At 45.4% G+C, this 25,146-nt stretch overlaps 1 protein-coding gene across 2 annotated transcripts in view; it reads right to left on the bottom strand.

The window, feature by feature from the left end:
• The window catches only part of MYO5B (myosin VB), a 337,992-nt gene that overhangs the window by 124,657 nt on the left and 188,189 nt on the right, over window positions 1-25,146 (bottom strand). For both annotated transcript variants that reach the window (XM_068251374.1, XM_068251375.1), the window contains exons 9-10: window positions 19,325-19,434; window positions 5,473-5,738 (exon numbers count right to left, since the gene is read on the bottom strand). In XM_068251374.1, coding sequence (XP_068107475.1) covers window positions 5,473-5,738; window positions 19,325-19,434 — 376 coding nt within the window. The remainder of the gene's footprint in view (window positions 1-5,472; window positions 5,739-19,324; window positions 19,435-25,146) is intronic.

The following is a 25,146-nucleotide window of genomic DNA, read 5'->3' as shown; positions in this document are numbered from 1 at the left end:
CTTATATGTGAGTCAGTGGAGCAGAACGGATGGTGGAGCAGGTTTTGTTACTGGCAGAGGAGCGTAAGGATTGTGCACTAGTAATCCTGCTCTTACCAGCTGGCTCCCTGCTGTGCCTGTGCCTCCCCCCCATCCCCTGCAACATGGTTTTCAGAGTGTGCTGCTCAAGACTACCTGTGTCCCCTGGCTTGTGGAGCAGAGTGTGCAAGCAGCGTGTCATCAGTGCAATGATCGGGGAGTCTTCCTGTGTGGCAATAGCTGAATCTCATATCTTTGACGCCATCTGGTGGCTTCTTGAGACACAACTGTATGATCCTGGGGCACATCTGGTTATGGGGAGAGGGGCTGACTTGTACTGGGGGAACATCTGGCTACTGTGGAAAGTGCTATATTGGGGAGGAGGCTTATACACAAGTCAATCATTTTTTCCTGGTTTCTGAGGGGAAAGTGGGTACCTCGGCTTATATGCGTGTATATACAGGTATATCTAGTTCCAATTTCATTATATTTATCTTATGCAGGGCACCAAAGGTGAGGTAGAGCCCCTTGTCCAGGCTGGTATTGCTCTGGGTGCAGGTCCCCACGCTTCCAGGCTCTGAATTCTGGCTACATCAGCCAGCATGGGTGACAAGGGGTTAAATATGTTTGGGAGGGGGGACCCCACACTGTCCATTTTCTTAAAATGTATAAAATGTCTAATGTAATTTTAAGGAAAAAACATTTAAAAAAAGTTTTGCATACCATAATTACGCAACATGATTAAGGTTACATGTGAAATGAATTACGAATTTGCCAGAAATTTCCCCAATGATTTCCCATAATTATGGTAAAGTCTCTTGTTTACGAAGTATCCATGACAATGCTCTGAGCTGTGCACAGCAATAAATAAACAGACTTTATTTGGTAAAGAAGGATTCCGCCTAGTAGCGGGGAGTGTCAGGACAGTCGGTGAATGAGGCCAGACATATAAAATAGATGTGTACGAGCGTTGTGCCGTAACACGCCAGGCCGCACTGTCTCTCTTCCGACTCTACGGATGATGAGTGAACTCCACTCTTGTCATTAAACGCATTACAGTACTCTATAATTATAAACGATATGCAGCCGTGGAGTGTAATTGAATTTTGCTTTGTTTTTATTGACGCCTACTCAATAACGACCACATCATCTCACGCCCCTTCTGCGATCATTCTTCTTTCACATCTTGTAGAAAATAAATCAATATCATCCAATAAAACCAACAACATGTCATGCAGAGGCTCAGACAGGCTGTTTTTGCTCTCTATGCTCTCTTGACTCACAAAGCTTTTCTCTTAAAATATCTCCACTTACTTATTAACTCACAGTTTATCTCTCCTTAAATAGAACCCGAGGTGGATCTTCGGGGGCAGATAGGACACAGAGCCATGTTCTCTGCCTAATGTGTCCCCCAACTGCCGCTCTCTGCCCCCCACCTCCGCGCTATAGCCCCCTGAGTTTAGCAACAAGATTTGTCTCTAACTCTGAGGCAAACACAGGGGAGACAAATTCCCTGTTCAAAACACCTGCCAGGGGCGTTCCTGCAGGGTTTTCTGAGCTGCCATTGGGCATCTCCCTCTCCCTGGCCACGCCTCCTGCCGCAAACCAGCCTTCCTGCACGCTATGAGAGACACACAGTCTCTCAGTGCAGCACCACGACCCAGAGGTCACAAAAGTGAAAGTGGGGCACTGCGGCCCACAGGAGCAGCGGGGAGGACTTTTTTTGTCATTTTTTGAGGCCACCTTGGGCTCTCTTTAAAGGGAACCGAGTGTGATTTTTAATTCCCAGGGCAGCTCAATAGTACATTAAAAATGCATGCTAAAATGTGGCTCATTAATAAAAAAAACCCTTTCATTGTACCTAATCTTTTTACAGTTAAGGGTTAATTACATGCAGTATTCTTCTACTTCCTCCATCTGCAAGCCACAGAAAATGTTTTCCTGTTTTGTGCACAGGTATCAACTGACACCACCATAGAAAGTCAGGGAGGTGGAAAATCCATATCATGTTTTTATGTTGTTCTACTAAAAAAGCAACATGCCTCTTACAGCAGCCCCGCCTCCCAGAGAATGACGGCATATCATGTATCATCTAGGCTTTACACTACCTCCCTCCTCTCCCCACCTACAACATGGACCACGCCACTGCAGTCCTTACTTACCGAAGGAGAGGGAAGACTCACCTGAATCCAGAAGCTTCCCTCTCCTTGGAGGCAAGTATGTAATTTCGTACCTGAGCTTCGGCTTGGCTACGTTTTAAAGGACCACTAGTTCGAGAAACCGTAACATGCAAAATACATGCGTACACGTACGTATACGAATTACATTTCTCCAAGACCAAAAAGCACTATAAATTACTTTATAATCCCCTCTGAGGAGATGGGCTAGTCCAAAACCAGATCTGTCAAATTTTTACTGCCTGCTGTTAGTGTCGGTAGAACCCTTTTTTAAAGAGGATCTGTAACATCAAAAGATCCCCTGGGGGGTACTCACCTCGGGTGGGGGAAGCCTCCGGATCCTAATGAGGCTTCCCACGCCGTCCTCCGTCCCTCAGGGGTCTCGCTGCAGCCCTCAGTGAAAGATGACGTCAATATTTATCTACCCGGCTCCTGCGCAGGCGCTCTGACGGCTGTCGGCTCCGAACTACACGGAAATACCCGATCGCCGTCGGGTCTGCTCTCCTGCGCAGGCGCAAGTCTCCGGCGCCTGCGCAGTAGAGCGGACCCGACTGAGATAGTTCCGTGTAGTTCGGAGCGGAAAGCAGCCACAGCGCCCCCGCTGGAGCCAGCAAAGGTAAATATTGATTTTACAGTCGGCACAGTCGCCGGCTGTTCGGAGGGCTGCAGCGAGACCCCCGTGGGAAAGAGGACGGCGTGGGAAGCCTCATTAGGATCCGGAGGCTTCCCCCACCCGAGGTGAGTATCCCCCAGGGGATCTTTTTGAGGTTACAGAGTCTCTTGAAGGGGCGCCTCAGGTCCTCTTTTAAAATTTGTATCGAGTATCAAGTTTAAGTACTTGAGATAAAAGGGGGGGGGGGGGGGGATTATACATACCTGGGGCTTCTTGCAGCCACTTTCAGGTGTATCACTCCCTCGCTGATCTTCTCTGCCTCCTGGTTCTGCTGCAATTGGCCCTGAAATGTCCTTCGGTCTGAAGCCAACTGCGCATGCGTGGCCCGGCCATGCAAGCATTCAGTCACCTGGAGAGTTTTGCGTCTGCGCAGTACTACTGAGCAGGGGCAGAATGCTCCCGGCTAAGAGAGCATGAAGGGGGAGCACGTGAGGCCAGACTGTGCCGATTGGCCCCGATTGGACGACTTATCTGGGCCAATTGTGGAGGAGGACAATGAGGGAGCGATGTGCCTGGAGGGGGCAGGAGGAAGCCCCAGGTATGTATAATTTTTTCCTCATGCCCCATCTCACATACACTTTAAGTGGAAGTTGGTGCTAGTGTTACTGCATTTTATTGATCTATCTCCTTGCCCTCATTGTGGCATCAGGAAACTGAGAGACGTAACACTATGTACTCCACACAAGACTTCCCAAATACCAGCCTCTTATTGGCCTATAGTGTGCAGTCATCACACAGCAGAGATCCCCTCTTGTATTCATCCCCGACAGTGATTTATAGCAGGCTCCTCTGCCGTTATTGCATGCCCAGCCATGGCCCTCATTTAGCCAGGCTCAGGTAATAAGCTAAAAGCTGCATCCAGCAACAAATCCGCTAACTGTGCGTGTATCACTGCGGGAAGAAATCGCAGATTCATCTGTTCTGAGACCGGCTAATCTCTCAGGACAATTAGAGAGACGCAGAGCGCCGGTCTGAGCCACAGAACAGTGAAAGAAAGAGAGGGAAGATTTATATTAAACAATTAATTACTATCACAAGCCCAGCCAATCAGCCATAGAGAACAGTTACTTAAAGAAGAACTTCAGCCTAAACAAACATACCGTCATTAAGTTACATTAGTTATGTTAATTAAAATAGATAGGTAATATAATCTCTTACCCATCCTGTTTTAAAAGAACAGGCAAAGGTTTGTGATTTCATAAGGGCAGCCATCTTTTTGGTTGAAAGGAGGTGACAGGGAGCATGAGACACAGTTCCAACTGTCCTGTGTCCTGATCACCCCTCCCAGTTGCTAGGCAACATGAACAACAACATAGGAAATTCCATCATGCTTTGCACAGCATCAGGGGGAAAAAGCCAGGGCAGTTTTCTTTGATGGGGTGGAGCTTAGCTAAAAATGCAGCTAAAAATGAGACTTCTATGAGAAAAACAAAGGTTTGATGCTGTGAAACTGTAAAAGAAACACCAAGCCTTTTCAGTGCTGCTGAGTAGATTTTTAGTCTGGAGGTTCACTTTAAGAGCTTGTGCAATGCTTTGGGACACTCTACATATAAAATACAGTTATATGAAAACCAAACTCCCAGTTGTGGATGAAAGGAATATTATTGGGGTTTGTTTTTTGCACCTTAAAGCAAACATGAAGTGAAAATAAACTTATAATATAATCAATTGTATGTGTAGTACAGCTAAAAAATACAACATTAATAGCCAGTGTCAGACTGGGAGGTGGAAAAGATAAGGAAATCCACCTGCTGGCCAAGAAGAAGTAACCCTGTGTTACCACTCCTATTGAAACCTGCAGCAAGTCTTCACTAAGAGCAACAACGCCTGATTACTGCTGCTTGGCCAGCAAGTGGATTTCCCCAGCTTTTCCAGCTCCCAGTCCGACACTGTTAATAGCAAATAAAATAGTCTCATATTGTTTCCCAGTACAGGAAGAGTTAAAAACTTCTATGCAAAAAAAGCTTCTCTGAGCTATTCAACCCAATTTGGGTCGAATACAGTACTGTTTTCTGAAGCACTTATAGAACCAAGAAACGGTGATAGACAGCTTGAGATAAGGTTTTACTGCAGGAAAGTTCAAAGGGTCATTAGCTCTGATATGTTTTATAGTTTAAAATACAGAGTGCGGTTTATAAACAGCAAATATGACAGAACAATGAAATGTTATAAAAAAGCTACATGACAGAAAATAAAAATATGCAACTCTTTTCTTTGTTACTAATGTTCTATTCATTATCTGTAATACACATACAATTCATTATATCATACGTTGATGACAGTCTGACTGATATGTGCTATGGACAAACAAAGATTGAGGTAGCAACTGTATTCAAATTAACGTTTACCCTATTAGGGCCCGTTCGTGTGGTTGCAGACTCACAATCTAAACTGTTTACACAAATAAAGTGACCCTACACGTTTCGCCCATAAAATGGGCTTCGTCATGAGTGTGTTAAATAAAGTGCAAACGTGAACAGTGCATGTAAACAATCACATTCAGTACATCTACTACAATGTATTACACTTGCTGGTGTCCTTCAGATGCCATGCTGGACACCCCAGTGTAGTCTCTCATACATACATCTGCCACTTGTGTCTCACCCATAGATGTCGAGCACCCCGATGAACGAGTGCTGCTTGACCGTTGTGTGCAGAGCTTTGTTGACGTGTTGAACTATCCAGTTGAACAGCTGAGCGTAGATGTGCTTGGCTAGGGCGTTCCTGGCATTCAAGGCTTGCTGGACAGACATGTTCTTCACGTAGGTCTCCGAGGTGGTGACCAGCTTCCGATGGCACAGCCAATGCTCCATCTGGTCATGCTCCACCCCAAGCAAGGCGCAGAAGTGGTTCAGGTGTTCATCCCCTTTCTAGGAGAGAGAAAAGGAACATGATGGAGGTGACACTTCTGAAATGCATAACTGACCAGTTCCTACTGCATCATCAGCACTTAAAGCGGAGCCAAACCAAAATATTTAGTTGCACCACTCTGACACATACAAAGATAAATAAACACTCCTTCAAGCCTATGAGCATTTCAGTGCATGCTTTTCACCCTTTCTTTTTTCATAACTAGGGTATTACAGATGGCAGCAATTACTTCTGAGCTTAGCAAGAGGTTTTAGATCATGGTTGTGTTTGTCATCAGCTACCCTCCCTCACAGGGGCGTGGTCTAAGTGAGATCTTACACAAGCTGAGATCACCTCCCCTGTGACATCATCAGTAGCAGCCTCCACCATTCTGCCAGATTCTGTCCCGGCAATATGAAAGGAAGGGATGGATTCCTCCAATAAATGTAAAATATTTTATATTTGTCATCATGCAGCTAAAAAAAAGGCTGCTATTTATTATTATAATTTAGAAAATAGATTTTATTTCTGAAATCCTGGATTTTTAATTTGGGTCCACTTTAAAAACTGCAATGTAAATAATAACCCTTAAAATGCCCAAAACCAAACATCATGCTAAACAACACTTTTTTTAAGTTTAAGGGTCCGTTTCCACTAGTGCGGCAATCGGGCCAAATCTGCACAGGCAAATCAAGCGGGGAAACTCTGCCATAGGGGATAATGCAACATCCGTGAGCGGTAGCGAATCCCATAGCCATGCATGGCACGGCTTCCGGGATTCGTCTGCGTACTCGCACAACAGGAAGTGCCCCCCGTTTCTCATAGGACGCACTGTGGATAGTGGAAACGGGCCCTGAAGGACAACTGTAGTGAGAAGAATATGGAGGCTGTCATGTTTATCTCCTGTTAAACAATACCCGTTTCCTGGCAGCCCCGCTGGTGTATTTGGCTGCAGTAGTGTCCGGGTCACACCAGAAACAAGGATGCAGCTAATCTTGTCATATCTGACAATAATGTCAGAAACACCTGATCTGCTGTATGCTTGTTCAGGGGCTATGGCTAATAGTATTAGAGGCAGAGGATCAGGCAAGATGGCCAGGCAAAAGGAAGTAAACATGGCAGCCTCCATATTCCTTTCATTTCAGGTGTGATTTAAGGCAAGTGTTTCCCAACCCTGTCCTCAGGGCCCACCAACACTGCACGTTTTGTGGAAATCCACAGAGGTAGTTAGTCAGCTCTTCTGAGACACTAATTACCCCACCTGCGTATGTATGTGGCTTCCTGCAAAACATGCACAGCTGGTGGGCCTTGAGGACAGGGTTGGGGAGCTCTGCTTTAAGGGATTTCATCCACTCTATAGATATGCCAAATTTCACCATTTGAGCTTTCATATTTTATCAGTTTCCACAGATTGGAAAATTATAACGATCTCATCCCCCAGGTAGTTTTGCAGAGTAGTAGTTGGGGCCCCCTTACAGCTCTGGGCCCCATTGCAGTCGCAGGGGCTGCTCTCCTCTAGTTACGCCCCTGATCCCAATTATGCTCAAGCAAAACCTCAAAGTTTCAGTTAAAATGTAACGCTGGGGCTTCCTGTCAGTTTCTGGAGCGGGAGGTGCGTCATCACAGCAGCCCAACCTCTCATTTTCACCTCCATAAAGATGGCAGCTTCCATATCCTTCTCTCAGTTCAGGTGTCCTTTAAGTCAAACATCTGACCTGACCTCGCTGTCGGCAATAGGGAATCATATACAATGTGCGATAAAAAAAGCCAATAGAGCCAGTGTTTATTTTCCCCGCAGTGGGAAATGCACATCATCTCCACTTCCCTGCAATTCACAGGGAAGCATTATATACTTTTTTGCTTTTCATCAATGAAAGCAAATCCTTGCAAGTGTGACCCCTGGCTTAGAGGCTGAGGATCACCATGATAGCCAGGCAATTAGGATTATGTAACTGGAAATAAATATGGCAGCCTCCATATCGCACTCACAGAGGCGTGCCATGAGCGCAACAGCACCATGGGAGCCATGGCTGCCACTTCCTCTCTCATGCTCCACCACCATATTGAGGAATGCCGCTCTTACTTATACTTGTGGGAGCTAAATCTAGCAACCTATACTGGGGGGCTACTTATACTGGGGTGGACCTCTCTGGATATCCATACTAGAGGGACACCTTCAGTATGGATACGGGACATGATTGGATACGGTGCACATGGGGCACAATTTCAGTGTTTTGCATAGGCGCTATATTACTCATATACGCCCCTCCCCACTCACTTTAGGTGTCCTTTAACCACTTCCCTACCCTGGTCCTTTTCACAGTTCAGCTCAGCTCTGATTACTTTGGCAATAACTATATCAATAATTATCACATTTAAATGATCTATATATGTTTTTTTCAGGACAAATTAGGCTTTTTTTGTGGCTAATATTTGTTTTTAGCAATTACCTTATTTTCTATGCATTTTAAGAGGAAAATAAGGAAAAAAGTGAAAAAAATACACAATTTATCCACTATCATACATTGTAGCTTGTAAAAAGTTCTATTGTACATTAAACACACACATTTTAATGTCTATCCCTCCTGTTTATTTAAACAGTTCATTTGCATTGATAATGTATTAAATGTAACAATTAAGTAATGTATGCAATCTGCTACTGTCTGCTCCTGGAATGTGTATTTTACACTTGTTTACTAATTACCTCTGCTATTGAATTCCCTGGGAGGAGGAGAGGGGTTTGCAGTCATTACTTTTCAACTCTGTAGTAATGTTATCAGGCCAGAGTTAAATAAACAGTGTTATCTAAGATTTTGTAGGGAGGAGAGTGCAGAGACTAAAAGCCCATACACGACGGGTCGTTTGGACATCCCGTCGGTCAGTCGTCCGGACGTCAAATCAGGCGTGTGTACAGTCCAACTGATAAGACTGCTCTTGAGCGATCTGCCTGGCCTGGGCCTTTATATTCACGTCATGGGGCAGGATATGGTTAATGACAGTTGGAAAAATATAATTTGCAAAACTGATGATTGTAGCCCCGGGTTTTCCTTTAGTTTGTACAGTTCTTGTCCATTTCTTCCAGTACCCCGCTCTGTGAGCCTGTGCCTGCTTCCATCAGAGGCTAATAAGCATGCCCAGCAGGGTGCTGTTCTCTTTTCACTGTAGAAGGAGTCTGAATCAATAATGCAAGTACATTACGCTATTGAATTAGGTATTGCAATTTAGCGAAAACTCTGTCATTAAAGTACTGTTACACTTCAGCAGCAGGCAGTCACTTCAAGGAATTATAAACGCTCCTCATGCAGAGTGTCATTTTAATTTGATACTTCTTCGCCTCTATGTGACTTCAAGGCAATAACACTGAGAGGCCCCATCGACTCCTCTTTATACAGCTTTAAAATCCCATCAACCACTTCACAGGAAGAGTTGAATGATGTTAAAGGGATACTTAAGTAAAAAAAAATACAAATTTTTACTCACCTGGGGCATCCCTCAGCCCCCTGAAGCTGGATGGTGCCCTCGCAGCCTCGCTCCGATCCTCCTGTCCCCGCCGGCGGCTACTTCCGGGTTCGGCGACAGCCGCCGACAGGCTGGGAACGCGAGTGATTCACCGCGTTCCCAGCCGCTATATCACCCTCTATGCGGAACGCGGAGAATCACTTACGTTCCCAGTCGCTATATCACCCTCTATGCTGCTATTGCTATAGCATATAACATATACGCTATAGCAGCATAGAGGGTGATATAGCGGCTGGGAACGCGGAGAATCACTCACGTTCCCAGCCTGTCGGCGGCTGTCGCCGAACTCGGAAGTAGCCGCCGGCGGGGACAGGAGGATCGGAGCGAGGCTGCGAGGGCACCATCCAGCTTCAGGGGGCTGAGGGATGCCCCGGGAGAGTAAAAGTCATTTTTTTTTTTTACATAAGTATCCCTTTAAGTGTCTAATGAAATCCCTTTTTAATGCCTGGGCTGATTCAGTGGTTGGAGGGGCTTTAACACTTCATCCGACGTGATGCTAGCATAATTATCTTCCACTCATATCTGAAATGTACAGTGGTGTGAAAAACTATTTGCCCCCTTCCTGATTTCTTATTCTTTTGCATGTTTGTCACACTTAAATGTTTCTGCTCATCAAAAACCGTTCACTATTAGTCAAAGATAACATAATTGAACACAAAATGCAGTTTTAAATGATGGTTTTTATTATTTAGTGAGGAAAAAAAAACTCAAAACCTACATGGCCCTGTGTGAAAAAGTGATTGCCCCCCCTTGTTAAAAAATAACTTAACTGTGGTTTATCACACCTGAGTTCAATTTCTGTAGTAACCCCCAGGCCTGATTACTGCCACACCTGTTTCAATCAAGAAATCACTTAAATAGGAGATATCTGACACAGAGAAGTAGACCAAAAGCACCTCAAAAGCTAGACACATTATGCCAAGATCCAAAGAAATTCAGGAACAAATGAGAACAAAAGTACTGTAATTGAGATCTATCAGTCTGGTAAAGTTTATAAAGCCATTTCTAAAGCTTTGGGACTCCAGCGAACCACAGTGAGAGCCATTATCCACAAATGGCAAACACATGGAACAGTGATGAACCTTCCCAGGAGTGGCTGGCCGACCAAAATTACCCCAAGAGCGCAGAGAAAACTCATCCGAGAGGCCACAAAAGACCCCAGGACAACATCTAAAGAACTGCAGGCCTCACTTGCCTCAATTAAGGTCAGTGTTCACAACTCCACCATAAGAAAGAGACTGGGCAAAAACAGCCTGCATGGCAGATATCCAAGGCGCAAACCAGTTTTAAGCAAAAAGAACATTAAGGCTCGTCTCAATTTTGCTAAAAAAACATCTCAATGATTGCCAAGACTTGTGGGAAAATACCTTGTGGGCCGCCGAGACAAAAGTTGAACTTTTTGGAAGGTGCGTGTCCTGTTAAATCAGTTGTAGAAGTAACACAGCATTTCAGCAAAAGAACATCATACCAACAGTAAAATATGGTGGTGGTAGTGTGATGGTCTGGGGTTGTTTTGCTGCTTCAGGACCTGGAAGGCTTGCTGTGATAGATGGAACCATGAATTCTACTGTCTACCAAAAAATCCTGAAGGAGAATGTCCGGCCATCTGTTCGTCAACTCAAGCTGAAGCGATCTTGGGTGCTGCAGCAGCACAATGACCCAAAACACACCAGCAAATCCACCTCTGAATGGCTGAAGAAAAACAAAATGAAGACTTGAGTGGCCTAGTCAAAGTCCTGACCTGAATCCTATTGAGATGTTGTGGCATGACCTTAAAAAGGCAGTTCATGCTAGAAAACCCTCAAATAAAGCTGAATTACAACAATTCTGCAAAGATGAGTGGGCCAAAATTCCTCCAGAGCGTTGTAATAGACTTGTTGCAAGTTATCGCACTCGCTTGATTGCAGTTATTGCTGCTAAGGGTGGCCCAACCAGTTATTAGGTTCAGGGGGCAATTTCTTTTTCACACAGGGCCATGTAGGTTTTGAGTTTTTTTTCTCACTAAATAATAAAAACCATCATTTAAAACTGCATTTTGTGTTCAATTATGTTATCTTTAACTAATGGTTAACGTTTTTTGATGAGCAGAAACATTTAAAGGGATACTGTAGGGGGGGTCGGGAGAAAATGAGCTGAAGTTACCCGGGGCTTCTAATGGTCCCCCGCAGACATCCTGTGTTGGCGCAGCCACTCACCGATGCTCCGGCTCCACCTCCAGTTCACTTCTGGAATTTCTGACTTTAAAGTCAGAAAACCACTGCGCCTGCTCTGCCGTGTCCTCGCTCCCGCTGATGTCACCAGGAGCGTACTGCGCAGACACAGACCATACTAAGCCTGCGCTGTGCGCTCTTGATGACATTAGAGGCACCGAGGACACGGCAATGCAGGCGCAGTGGTTTTCAGACTTTAAAGTCTAAAATTCCAGAATTGAACCGGAGGCGGGGCCGGAGCATCGGTGAGTGGCTGCGCGGGCACAGGATGTCTGCGGGGAACCGTTAGAAGCCCCGGGTAAGTTCAACTCATTTTCCCCCGACCCCCCTACAGTATCCCTTTAAGTGTGACAAACATGCAAAAGAATAAGAAATCAGGAAGGGGGCAAATAGTTTTTCACACCACTGTATATAACTGAACTGAAGGGATCAGGAGGGAATTACACTTGAAAGCAAAGCTGGAGAGCCAGCGTGGTCGAAATACCTGCTCAGCCCTCCTGGGGCAACTTATGGAAGAACTTGCATTCCTGAGCATTTTCAAACATGAGTGGATCCATACTGTGCTTATGCAGTACAGATGTGACCGTCTTTCGATACAAAGCAAGCAATTTGGGTGCCCCCTAGGCGGGGGTGTTTAACCACTTTATCCACCACTACAGTATATCTACGTCTTGTAGCAGAAGCCCAGCTGTGCACGATTGGGATTGCTCCTGTGCACACCTCTGGCACTATCTGATGCAGCACTAATTGGTGAAAGGGAATACATGTTCCCTGAACCAATAAGATTGATTTTACCATTAAAAATACTTTTATTTTCTCAAACCATAGTGAAAAATACACACTGAGGCATTATTTCAAAATCAAATATCTTTAACCTGAATTGTGACAGGAACAAAATCTTTTTTGATTAACAGTAGAAAAAAACAAACAAAATGTGTGTTTTTTTATCCACAGTAGCCCTTTCTATTGGTAAAACTGAGAAATAATGTGTTTTTTTTCTATTTTTTTTCCTCTTTTTCAAATTAAAATGCATAGAAAACAAAATTGTTCAAGAGTAAAAATGCCATACAATCAAAGCCTAGTTTGTCTTGAAAAAAAAACAAAAAACAATACATATTTCATTTAGGTGTCATACTTAGGGATAAAGTTAATGCTGATTAAAGTGGGACATAGCTAAAACATAAAGACTGCTCTGGTCCATAAGTGGGAAACAAGGTCTGGATGCAGAGTGGTTAAAGAGGAACCCCTGTGAACATGTTTACTGTTGGCAGGTGATGTAGCTGCTGCATGGTTTTTGGCAGTTGGAAACAGCTATAAACAGCTATTTCCTACAATGCAGCAGGGTTCACAGACAGGAAACTGCCAAGAGTACGTACTTTTCTTCTTTCTTGTGGGAGGGGTTTCACCACAATATGAGCCATACAGCGCCCCCTGATGGTCTGTTTGTGAAAAGGAATAGATTTCTCATGTAAAAGGGGGTATCAGCTACTGATTGGGATAAAGTTCAATTTTTGGTCTGAGTTTCTCTTTAAGGTTAGGGATGAGGTGGAGCTGTTAGGTGTCAGGTACTAGGCTATTTTGTCTGTGTACAGTGTGTGTGTGTCTGTGTGTGTGTGTGTGTGTGTGTGTGTGTGTGTGTGTGTGTGTGTGTGTGTGTGTGTGTGTGTGTGTATGTGTGGGGGGGGGGGGGGGGGGGCGTATTCCGCAATGCTGTACAGAATAAGAGGCAAACATGCGTACAGAAAAATATAGACAAAAAAATGCAGTAATTACAGTGACAAGATTAATTCCTGGTACACACCATGCAATTTTCCATCAGAGTTCCGGTCGAATCAATAGCTTTCGGCAGGTCCGATCTAATTCTTGATCGATTGATTTTGTACAGAAGTGATCAGAAAATCAATCAGGAAAAGATTGTGAATCAGATCGGACCTGTCAGAAATGATCGATTCAACGCGAAATCAGACGGGAAATTGCATGGTGTGTACCAGGCATTTTTTTTAATCCCCCTTTATATTCCCGTTAACATATTATACAGCAACATCCAAGACCAAAAAAGGAAGACAGCCCTGAAATAGCGCATCATGGCGCAGGTAAATTTGGGCGCACCATGCGCCTCCACAGGCTGTAATGTGAATTACGATTATAGCGATGCTCCGACAGTAATTTGAGCGCCGTAAAAGACAGAGCCCAAATTACTTTAAAAACAGAGTAATTTAGCTGCCACCAATAGCTTACCGCCGAATTATGTCTCTCCCAGAGTGCACGGCGGCCTAGAGGCGGAATAGTTAGTGCCGCAGGAATTTTTGCAGGAGGATGGTGAGCCGTTTTTCGCCTTCACCCTGTGCCTCAAATTTCCCGGCGCCATTTTGCATGTATGTGACAGCCCTGCCCTTGCAAGCTTACAATCTGAATACATACTGTATATAAATACTTTGGGCTTGATTTACTAAGACAAATAGCATGCCTTATGAGAGTTAATATGCCTTATCAGAGTAGCATAGCGAACTTATGCCTGCTAATTGGCAATGACGAGAGCTCTGCTCGTCCTGTCCTGAGCCCCTACGGGTCCAATCACTTTAAAGGACATTATCCCCGCACTTTGATTGGCCCAATAGGCTGCCTGTCACTTGACAGGAAACTTGAAAGGCAGCCTATTGGGCCAATCAAAGTGCGAAGATAATGTCCTTTAAAGTGAATGGACCCGCAGGGGCTCAGGGCAGGACGAGTGGAGCCCTCTCCATTGCCAATTAGCAGGCATACGTTCGTAGCGCTTGCTATGCTACTCTCATAAGGCAGACTAACTCTAATAAGGCATGTAAACTCTGATAAGGCATGTTGACTCTGATAAGGCATGTTAACTCTGATAAGGCATGTTAACTCTGATAAGGCACATTGGCTCTGATAGGGCATGTTAACTCTGATAAGGCATGTCATGGCAAAGCTAGAGTCCTGTACAGAGTTCATGTCTCTGTCTCTCCTTGCCCTCGCATGTGTTTCCATAGAGTATAATGATGTAGTATATTTGTATTATTGTTCATGGAAATGTCTGCTGTATGAACAGACCTGTGACTAATGATTATTTGTCCTGTACAGCCCTGAGCCCTCCTGTCACTGTTATCAATGGCCGGGGCGAGGTGCGTGATATCAGATCCAGCACTATTATTCAGAGCATTCATTCATTAGCGTGTCACTCGTGTTGTATTAACAGAAGGGAAGGGAGATTTATTATACTATTGTATTGCCCTTAATGAATTGCTCTTCGATTATCCGCCACCAACAACTTGTGATTTACAACCCCACAGAGTCCATTCATTTTCAAGAAAGTTGTTTACTGTTAGAATCCATGGCAAACAGCATTTCCCCGTTGCTCTGCATAACTAGTGGAAGCACTTCTTACCGCTAGTCTACTTTTACTGTCCAGGCCATGTGTCCGTGAATTAAAGGACAACTGAAGCAAGAGGGATATGGAGGCTGCCATATTTATTTCAATCTAAGCAATGCCAGTTGCCACGCCCTCCTGCTGATCCTCTGCCTCTAATACTATTAGCCATAGACCCTGAACGCTCCAAGATGGCGCCGTAACAGGACGCCGCGGCCACAGGGCTCCGGTCCTTTCTCTCCTTTTCGCCCCTTGAGGTCCTCTCCTGCTCTTTCTTTCCCTCTGAGGGGAATGGTGAAGTGGCGAGGTCACGGCTGCTAATCGCCGGCCACTCGCCGGCAGCTCCATCACCGCTGCGTACGCCGGCAGCTCCAACACTGGCACACAGCCTGGGGGGCCTTGACGGAGGAACACGTGGAGACGCGCAGGCCTGGCGGCGGGCGGCCAGCTGATCAGGCGCTCAGCTGATCGCACCCACGTGCTCTGGCTGTGCTGTGTCCGGATCTGGCCTCCGCTCTCTCACCGCCGCAGGGAAGACTGAGGCATGCTGCTCGATGCGGCCTGCGGGGATTTGCCATGGAGGACCCGGATTTCTCTCCGCCCGAGCTGCAGCCAGCTGCAGCCATCTCCGGATCTCTCCCCATTGCTGCCCGTTTTTGCAGCCAGCTCCAGCCAGCTCCGGATCTTCATCGCTGCCGACAGCCTTCTCATGCAGCAGTGGCCTGGATCCACTCTGCATGCCCTATCAACCTCGGAGCGCTCTGGGCTGCCTGGATCCATACCACCACCGCGTCAATGGAGGGCCTGATGCTGCTCCAGAGGAGGTGATGCTGCCCCCCTCCCAGTGGAGCCGGCTGCTGCATCTGGGCATCAGTGCCACCATCGAGGTAAACCTCCTGGCCTGCCCACCACTGCTGCCCCTGGCCCCCACGTCCACCACCACTGCTGCCCAGCCGGGGTGGCCCCCGGCCCCATGTCCACCACCACTGGGGGCCCCACGTCCGCCACCACTGCTCCCCACGTCCAGCAAATGTGCCCCCTGGCCCCACGTCCAACACCACTGCGGCCCAGCAAAGGTGCCCCCTGGCCCCACGGGGCCCCCACTGTGTCACTGTGTCTGCATCCTCATTACCAGCCGTGCGGACTTGAAATCAGGAGCGCTACTCCTCGGGCAACCTGGCCCGAGTGAACTCTGCTGTCCGCCTCCATCATGATACCCCTCAGCTTTCACATCCTTCTCTCTACTTTCGTGGACAATTGGTAGCACCTGTCTTGTTGGGAGCGTGTCGCTGTGTAGCGTCCAGTGCCGAAAATGGCAGCGCTCATATCAGCTCTCAGGCTGCTCCTCCAGTCCCACTCTTTTCTGTTCCTGCTATTAGTGTATGTTTTTGCTATGGTTGTATTACGTTTAACTGTATGTGTATGCTGTAATGCTCTGTTTTTGCGTTTTATCGTTGCTTTATTGTTTATATGTATGTACCATGCTTAACTGTATGCGATGCTGTTCTCTGCTTATCTGTACACACAAGCTGTAATGTTGTCCTATGTATGCTTGTCCCATGTCTATGTGTAACCGTATGCTATTCCTGTTTTTTTTTTTCTTTTTCCTCGACGACCCTGTATGCGCCAAAACCAATTCCGGGTACAATCACCGTTGTACTTGGCGAAAATAAATTCTGATTCTGATTCTGATTCTGAACAAGCATGCAGCAGATCAGGTGTTTCTGACATTATTGTCAGATCTGACAAGACTAGGTGCATGCTTGTTGCAGCTAAATGGATCAGCATGGCTGCCAGGCAACTGGTATTGTTTAAAAGGAAGTAAATATGGCAGCCTCCATGTTCTTATAACTTCAGTTGTCCTTTAACCACTTCAGTACCAGCGGTCTCTGGCCCCTTAGGGACCAGAGACTGCAGGTACCAAAAACTGGGATGGGCTGACGTCACACCGCATAGAATCGCCGCTACCGCCAATCACCCGTGGCCTCAGCCCACCCACTCTGCCATCTCTATGACGGCAGAGCTCTGTGATCATGTAAGCCAGTGAGGTCGGCTCTCAGTGATGATGGCGTCAGGAGCCAATGAAATTGTCTCCTGACCGGCTCACAGAGCTCTGCTGTCATGGAGACAGCAGGGCAGGTGGGCTGCGGCAGGAGCAGAGCAGCACGATCGGTGGTAGCTGCGGGGGCGCATAGTGGCTATGCTGAAAGCTACGTCGTGTCAGACATAAGCAGCCACAAACAGGACGTAGATTTCAACTAGCGTGGTCCGGAAATGGTTAAAGCGCCACTATCAGGAAAATCATAACATTTTAAAAACATGTAGACACATACAAATAAGAAATACTTTTCTTCCAGAGTAAAATGAGCCATAAATGACTTTTCTCCTATGTTGCTGTCACTTACAGTAGGTAGTAGAAATCTGACAGAACCGGAAGGTTTTGGACTAGCCTATCTCCTCATGGGGGGATCTCTGGGTTCTCTTTATTTACAAAAGCACTTAGTGAATGGCAGTTGCTTCAACCAGCTGCCAAAAAATGTGTGCAGTGAGCAGGAAGGCTGGTCAGCATTTTACTTTTCAGGAACTGTCTTTATAAAAAATAAAGTCAGTGCTGAGAACTCCCCATGAAGAGATGGACTAGCCCAAACCCTGTCAGTTCTGTCAGATTTCTACTACCTACTGTAAGTGACAGCAACAAAGGAGAGTAATTTGTGACTCAAGGCAAGTCATTTATGACTCATTTTACTCTGGAAGAAACACACTTCTTATTTACATGTATTTACATTTTTTGGTGACAATGGTCCTTTAAAGTGGATCCGAGATGAACTTTTACTCATTGCATAATTGTGTTCCTTTCCTATAGTTTATAGGGCATTCCTCAAGCCAAATTACTTTTTTGTTTTTGTCTTAATACCCTAATTCCCTATAAACTAAACAAACCACGCCCACGGGTTTTCAGAGAGCCAAGGCACTTCAGACAGTAGCAAGGGCTCATGGGAGCTCAGTCTGGGCAGGAGGAGGGGGAGGCATTACTAGCCAGAGATTTCAGAGGCAGAGGGGAGGAGGGAGGAGGAGGGGGGATTAGGTTTTTTTGCTCAAGATGCAGATAAAATAAGCCTGCTTCTGTGTAATGTTTACAAACAACATGGCTGCTGTCATTGTATCACAGGAATAATCTCAGTGTTCTGTACTATAATGTCTTGCTTCCAACCATTTCACCCCAACCCCTGCATCAAATTCCACTGTCTTAAAATGAACATTAAAGTGGAACTAAACTCAGAACTTCCTCTCTGCTCTAAAGGATTAGCCATAGCATGATAACCTTTAGGGGAAATAAAATAAATCTTCATTACAATTTATGGAAATGTTAACAAAACCCCTGAAATGTTACTTGGATTCACTTGTATTTACACAGAGCAGAGAGCTGCAGTAGCACAGCTCACAGCACTGATTCATAGTTGCTACTGCTGGACACTCTGATCTAGCTAGAAAAGCACAGAACACAGTCCAGTGAATTTATTCAGCAACCATATGTGAAATAAATACTTTTCAATGTGTGATGTGCTAGAGTTCATGACCGCTTTAATGGACAATTGTCACAAATAATTTTAATTTTTAAAATGCATGTATACATGGAAAGCCTGTGACACTGAGCAGAGACAAAATAATAAATCTATTTTAAGTTTTTTAACATAATATAAAACAGTAGGAAATGTTAAAAAGGACCACTATTGTGAAAAATTATAAACTTTGAAACATATATATATATATATATATATATATATATATATATATATATATATATATATATATATATATATATATATATTGTACAGAGTAAAACTCACTATGAATTCCTTTTTTCCTACTTACAGTAGGTAGTAAAAATCTGACAGATCTTGGACTAGTCTACCTCCTCCAGGGGGATTCTCACTTATTTATTAAATCGCTTACTGAGCCGTTGAGCTCGGTCCAACTTCCAGGGAGTGCTTTTGTAAAGCATAGAGGCAATACTGAAAATCTCCATTGAAGAGATGGACTAGGACTATTTAAGGACCAAACGCACAGACACAGGGTCACAGGAGAGCGCAGGGACAGGAGTTTATTATATAGGACTAGATCTAAGGCCCATTACAATAACGGGCGCTAGGCCTCTCCCCTCACAACCCCCCTTCTTTCCCGCCCCCTTCGCCGCCACATCGCCCGCAAGTCAGCGCGCATGTGCATGCACGGCCACAACACGTACCCGTACATGCCCCCACAGCGCGTACTCACATGCACGCCCCCCTGGCCCCATCCTCTTGCAGTCCCAATGTCCGCCCGTGAGCCATACATGCGCGGTAAGCCAAGCCATGGGCACAGGTACAAAGGAGGACGCAGGGACACAGCGGGATTATTATAGAGGATGCAACTTAAGAGACACTTTAAATAGTAATACTTTAACAAATGAATAAAAAAAAATTAGCAGCCTGCATGAGGTCAATTTGTTCCTTACCTGCAAACTACTGGACTCTCCATCCCGCTCAGAAAGGACCTGCACATTGCCCAGATGCAGTATAGAAGCCATGATTTTATATATACTCATCTGATGAGACTCTTTTACACCTGCAAAATCAACGACACAGAGAACACAACAGTTACCAGCGGCCGTCTGCTGTAACGGAGGAGGCGACTTATGCTACGTACACACATGCGACAACGATCGTTCGTTAAGAACGACGAACGAACTTTTAATTGATGAAAGAACGACCTAAGTAAAGGTAGTTTTAAAATGTGTGTAACGATCTGATCGTTAGAACGAACGTTACATCACGTAAAGCAACTATTGCGCCTGCGCATAAAAATGAGAAGTTCCATGGAGAAATAGTGAAATGCGCATGTCAAGCCTAGTACGAACGATCGTTTCCAACGATGTACTACTTTTGCAAACGATCGTCGTTGGTTAAAATCCGCCGAGACAGAACTTTCTTTTGTAGCGATTTGGCTCGTTCGTCGTTTGCCTTAATAGTCGGTGGTTCGTTTTTTGTAACGATCGTCGTTGGTAAAGATCGGGGAACGATCGTTACAAACGACTATAGTCGCATGTGTGTACGCACCTTTAGAACTATAATACAATATAATGTACAATATGTTGTACAGCATATATATTGTACATCACCTAATGTATATTTATAGAACTATACCATATAAGACGGCACTTGACTAGGTACTCCAAAAGTGGTAAGAAAAAAACAAGCTGTCCCACTTTATTTATCTAAAAGGAAAACAACATTTCAGCTGGACATTGTCAATTTGTACTCTAGCGGACACCAACGGCCCAAGGACCACTTAACAGTCCAAACATTTGTCGGGGGGGGGATATGATATGATACGGGTGTATGGAAAATCATCATACCCCCCCTTCCTCGTTCAACCTCACAAAATTAAGCTGGCCAGGGTCTGTCCAAAAACTGTAACCTCCCCCACCCCTTCCAACACAGTATGCCTTGTATTTCATTTATACCAGCCCCCCATAACATACTGTGGCCTGACTTCCTCAGCAAAGTGTGGTCAATAAAACCACATAACTTCCCCGCCCTACAAAGGCAGGGCATATCATGATGACCACCAGTGATGTAATTAAAATCCATGGGGCCCTCCAGCGAAAGTTTGATGGGCCCCTCAATGTTCACACCTCGTCCCTTGCTTCCTCTTGGTGCCCTTCATGGTCTTAGGACCTGTTGTCTGGGTGTCACGCTGGACTTGGCCATTTCCTTCATCCCCTACATCCAAAACGTCACCAGAGTCTGCAATTTTTCACATCAAATATTTCCAATTTTCTTACTGACCCCGCACACGACCAAGCTGCTCATCCATGCCCTCATCATCTCCCAACTTGATTACTGCAACTCCCTCCTGTCTGGCATCCCCTTGAAACGCATTGTCCCCCTTCAGTTATGCAGTATTCACACTTTTTAGGTCCGGATCAAAACCGGAGCCACGGTTACCAATGTTAAAAATTGCAGCCGTCTTGACTTAAAAAAAAAAAAAAAACGGATCTGTCTGCGTCCCGGTGGATCCGTCTTAAAAACCTGAACGGAAGGTCTGGATTTGAAACATTTTTACGGCCCCTGGAAGGGGTAGTGAAAATCAATAAGAAAACGGATCCCCCTCTACACAGGCAGCTTTGGACACAGAAATGGATCTGTTTCTGTGTCCCAGCCTGTGGATGGGGAGGGGGCCACCATGTTGGAGGGGAAAGCAGCCATCGGACTCGGACCTGGCTTCAACACATTCAAGCAAGCCCTCAAAACTCACCTCTTCAAGATGGGCGACCCACCCCTACTATGCAGTAAATCTCCCTCTGCAGAATACGTAATATACAGCCCAATCTAGTGTATCCTTCCCCCCTCTCCTTAGATTGTAAGACTTTGGCAGGGTCCTCCTTTCCCTAGCGTATTCTACAGGATCGTATGCTCCTTTCCTATGACTGCCTCCTACTTGTATTACTGGGCCTACCGAACCAGCCCAAAATCACATAATCATGTATCTTGTACCCTGTCTGCCTTGTATAACTCTATCTTATGCTGTATAACCTTGTTACATTATGTCTGTCATCTTTTGTTACGTTGTATGAACACCTAGTCCAGGGGTAGGGAACCTATAGCTCGGGAGCCAGATGTGGCTCTTTTGGTGGCTACATCTGGCTCACAGACAAATCAGTAGGGGTTGATACGCTAAGCTACAAGTAACATTTCCAAAGTAGGCACGCTACTGCGGTAGTGTGCACTACTACTAACTTACTCGTGCTCTTCCCAAAACGAACAGCTGCTCCAATTGTCCCACTCTGGACCCTGTCAGGTCCAGTGACTTTGTAGGACGAGATCCCCGCACTTTGATCGGTCCAATAGACTGCCTGTCACTTGACAGGCAGCCTATTGGGCCAAAGTGTGGTGATCTCATCCTATAAAGTGAATCAACCCCCAAGTCAGCTGGCTAACTGTACAAGCTGTTAGTCTGTATTTCTCCTGTCTGGCTCTCGGGGAAATTGCTGATGTTGCTGAAACCCAAGAGAAGCTGAAGACATGTCTGACACTTCCGCTGCCGGATCATCTATATACACATCACTCACCATGGCAACAAGGACGTGAGCCCTCTGCTGCGCATGTGCACTGTCCCTGTTTGAAACATATTGTATGGCTCTCATGGAAATACATTTTAAAGTCTGTGGCGTTTATGGCTCTCTCAGCCAAAAGGGTTCCTGACCCCTGACCTAGTCCATGGTATCGGGTGCTTGAAGCAGATCCCCCCCCCCCCCCGGCATCAATAAATACCAAGCCTCCAGCGATGTTTTCTAATCTTCGTGTAGCTCCCGGCGCCTTTCCGTTGTCCTCTGTACATGGCTCCCGGCATGTCACCTGACCTGCGTCACCTGACATGCCAGGAACCATGCACAGACGCCAAAGAGCCGCCGGGAGCTACAGGAGGGTTAGAAGACATCGCTTCAGGCTCGGTAAGTACTTTAATCATTGCAAAACCCCCCAAACGTAGTCCCCGATATCCCTCAGACATGCCGGTTAGTTGAGCCTTGTGGTTGCCTGAGTTCTGGATAACACAGACTTTCATGTATTTATTGCCCAGCGTCAGTTGCGTACCTAGGGCATTTGACATCCGGTGCTGAGGATTAAAAGACACAAACCCCCACACCCCCCGGCCAGAAAAAAGAAAAGGAGCGAGTGCGGGTAATGCCAGGTATAGGTGCCCCCAGTATAGGTAATAGCATAGGTAATATAGTTGCCCCCTGTATATGTAGCATAGTTGGCCGAGTATAGCTAGTATAGTTGCCCCCTGTATAGGTAGCTAGTATAGTTGCCCCCAGTATAGCTGCACCCAGTATAGCTAGTATAGCTGCCCCCAGTATAGCTAGTATAGTTGCCCCCTGTATAGGTAGCTAGTATAGTTGCCCCAGTATAGCTAGTATAGTTGCCCCCTGTATAGGTAGCTAGTATAGTTGCCCCAGTATAGATAGTATAGTTGCCTACAGTATAGGTAGTAGTTGCCCCCCAGTATAGCTAGTATAGTTGCCCCCAGTACAGATAGTATAGTTGCCTACAGTATAGGTAGCATAGTTGCCCCCAGTATAGCTAGTATTGTTGCCCCCTGTATAGGTTGTTATAAACTGTTCTAATCACCTTTTTCTGGCACCAGCAACTTCTTATAGTTGCGTCTCACGGACTGTGAGATAACTTGACTCTCAACACAGCAAGCAGGAGATAGACTTTCTCAGGCTTCCTCAATATTCACGTTATTTATTCAGGAAACAGAAATACAGATAGATACAGTTCATCACATCCTAGCCACGCCAATCTTCATGTTGCGTTACAAGCTTCTTGATTAGACTTCCTGCTGAAGTCAATCAGGTACCCTCTTTCTAACCTACGTTACACTAGACTACCTATGTACAGCATACATTATATCAGATTACATATAGAATGAAAAATACTTAGAGGTTCCAGTCAGTATTGAAGCATAGCAGGAATCAGAGAGAGAGAGACCCTTTTTCAGCTCGTCCGGCTATTAATACCGACTAGGAAAAAGTTAACTGTGATCTCATCTTCGCCATCCCCTAGATCAGACGATTGGTGGACCCCCTCGTGGTGTCATCATACACACCTACTCGATTAATATTTAATGAGGCTTTTGACATACATACATGGAATTTGGTGTTTAGTAAATATGGCTGATGTTTACTGTTCTAGTGGTGTACATGCACAGGTCAGGGAGACCTGTGGCCTTGTCCATAGAACAGCTTCTTGGTATGTTCTAGTTCTGACAGAACTGAAGATTTTCTCTCTAAGAAATAATCCCCTTAAAGGGCCTTAAACTCAAACAGAACAAACATTTTATGCATAGTTACACACAGCTGTGACGGGGTTTGTCTCAAGTTTTGGCGGGCATCCCAGAGAGTGTAGGTAGCGGAATGCTGACTCTCTGCAATATGTATCGATGCTGTGTGTAACTATGCATAAAATGTTTGTTCTGTTTGAGTTTGTTTTTTCTCCTAATGTTTATAGGATTGAGAGGTTGCTATGGGAGCAGCCATCTTAGCTGGTGTTATGATCATGTCTGCAGCGTTTACTGTTGGCTGCAGTGGTATTGTAACCCAAGCAGTTCTGATGTCATTACATACATTTTCTTGCATAGTTTGGTTTGCACTTAAACTAGTTGCTGATTCCATCTGCAGTCGCTCTGAAGTTAATGACAGTTTAATATGCTTTTGTGTAAACAAACATTGTCTGCTGCAATGGAGGGGCAATCCCTTTCCTGCAGGCTGCATATCATTGTCTGCCTTTTCCTGCTGTCAGCCTGTGATTAATTACCATTCACTTGTGTGGGAATCTGCAGGTCTGCTCCCATTGGATGACCTCAGTATAAAGAACTGCTTCCTGCAATGCTTGATGGGCTACCATAGTCTCAGATTCTGTCTGTTACTCTGCCCGTGCCCCACCTCGTTCCTAGTCCGTGTGGACTGCGCTGACTCCTGCGAAGGGGTCAGCGAGTCCTCCTAGTTCTGCTCTTGTTTCTAGAAGTTGTTACTTTGCTTGTCTTGTGTCATATATTGGTTCATCGCCAATATATACGCATACTTGCACGTTTATTATTTTCCTTGTATTCGTGTTACGTTGATACATCAGTGTCGCTGATATATACGTACACGAACTGTTTATATCCTATGTTCCGTTAGTCAGCGTTCCAGCACGCTGAGCTAGTTATCCTGTTCCTGGTCCTGTTTGTGGATTGCGTTCATCTCTGCGAAGAGATAGCGAATCCTTCTGAGTCCTGTTCCCTGTATTACTCCAGTCTTAGTCAGAGTTCCTGCTTATGTCATATATCGGTTCATTGCCGATATATACATATGTTAGTCAGACGTTACAAATAGTTTCATTGATAGCTGTAATTGTAATACGCTAGGATATCATACTTATTGTATATTTATCTGTGTTACGTTCATCTATCTTGATCCTGCTATTTCCTGACTATCCTGTCCTGTCTTTGTGAGGCACGCCATTGCTGCAAACGCATTGGCTACCTCTTTCCAGTCTGTTTTATTGTGGACGCTTGCTGTCACTAAGTAGTGGCTAGTTAAGCAAGCGTTCATTCTGTCTACCTGTCCTGATCTCCTCAGTCCTGGTTTATGCGCTCAGCGCTACTTTGCGCTGAGACATTATTACGAAAGTGTTGTTTGTGGCTGTTCGGATCTGCACCGGCTCTGTGCACCACAATCTCCTATTGGAGTCAGTCCTCTCCTCCACTAAACTGGGGATATCCTGATTCCTT

The sequence above is a fragment of the Hyperolius riggenbachi genome, chromosome 1, assembly GCF_040937935.1.
Source record: "Hyperolius riggenbachi isolate aHypRig1 chromosome 1, aHypRig1.pri, whole genome shotgun sequence".
NCBI classification, from domain to species: domain Eukaryota; kingdom Metazoa; phylum Chordata; class Amphibia; order Anura; family Hyperoliidae; genus Hyperolius; species Hyperolius riggenbachi.
The sequence above is the reverse complement of the archived record's forward strand: the minus strand, read 5'-3'. Positions and strand labels throughout refer to the sequence as shown.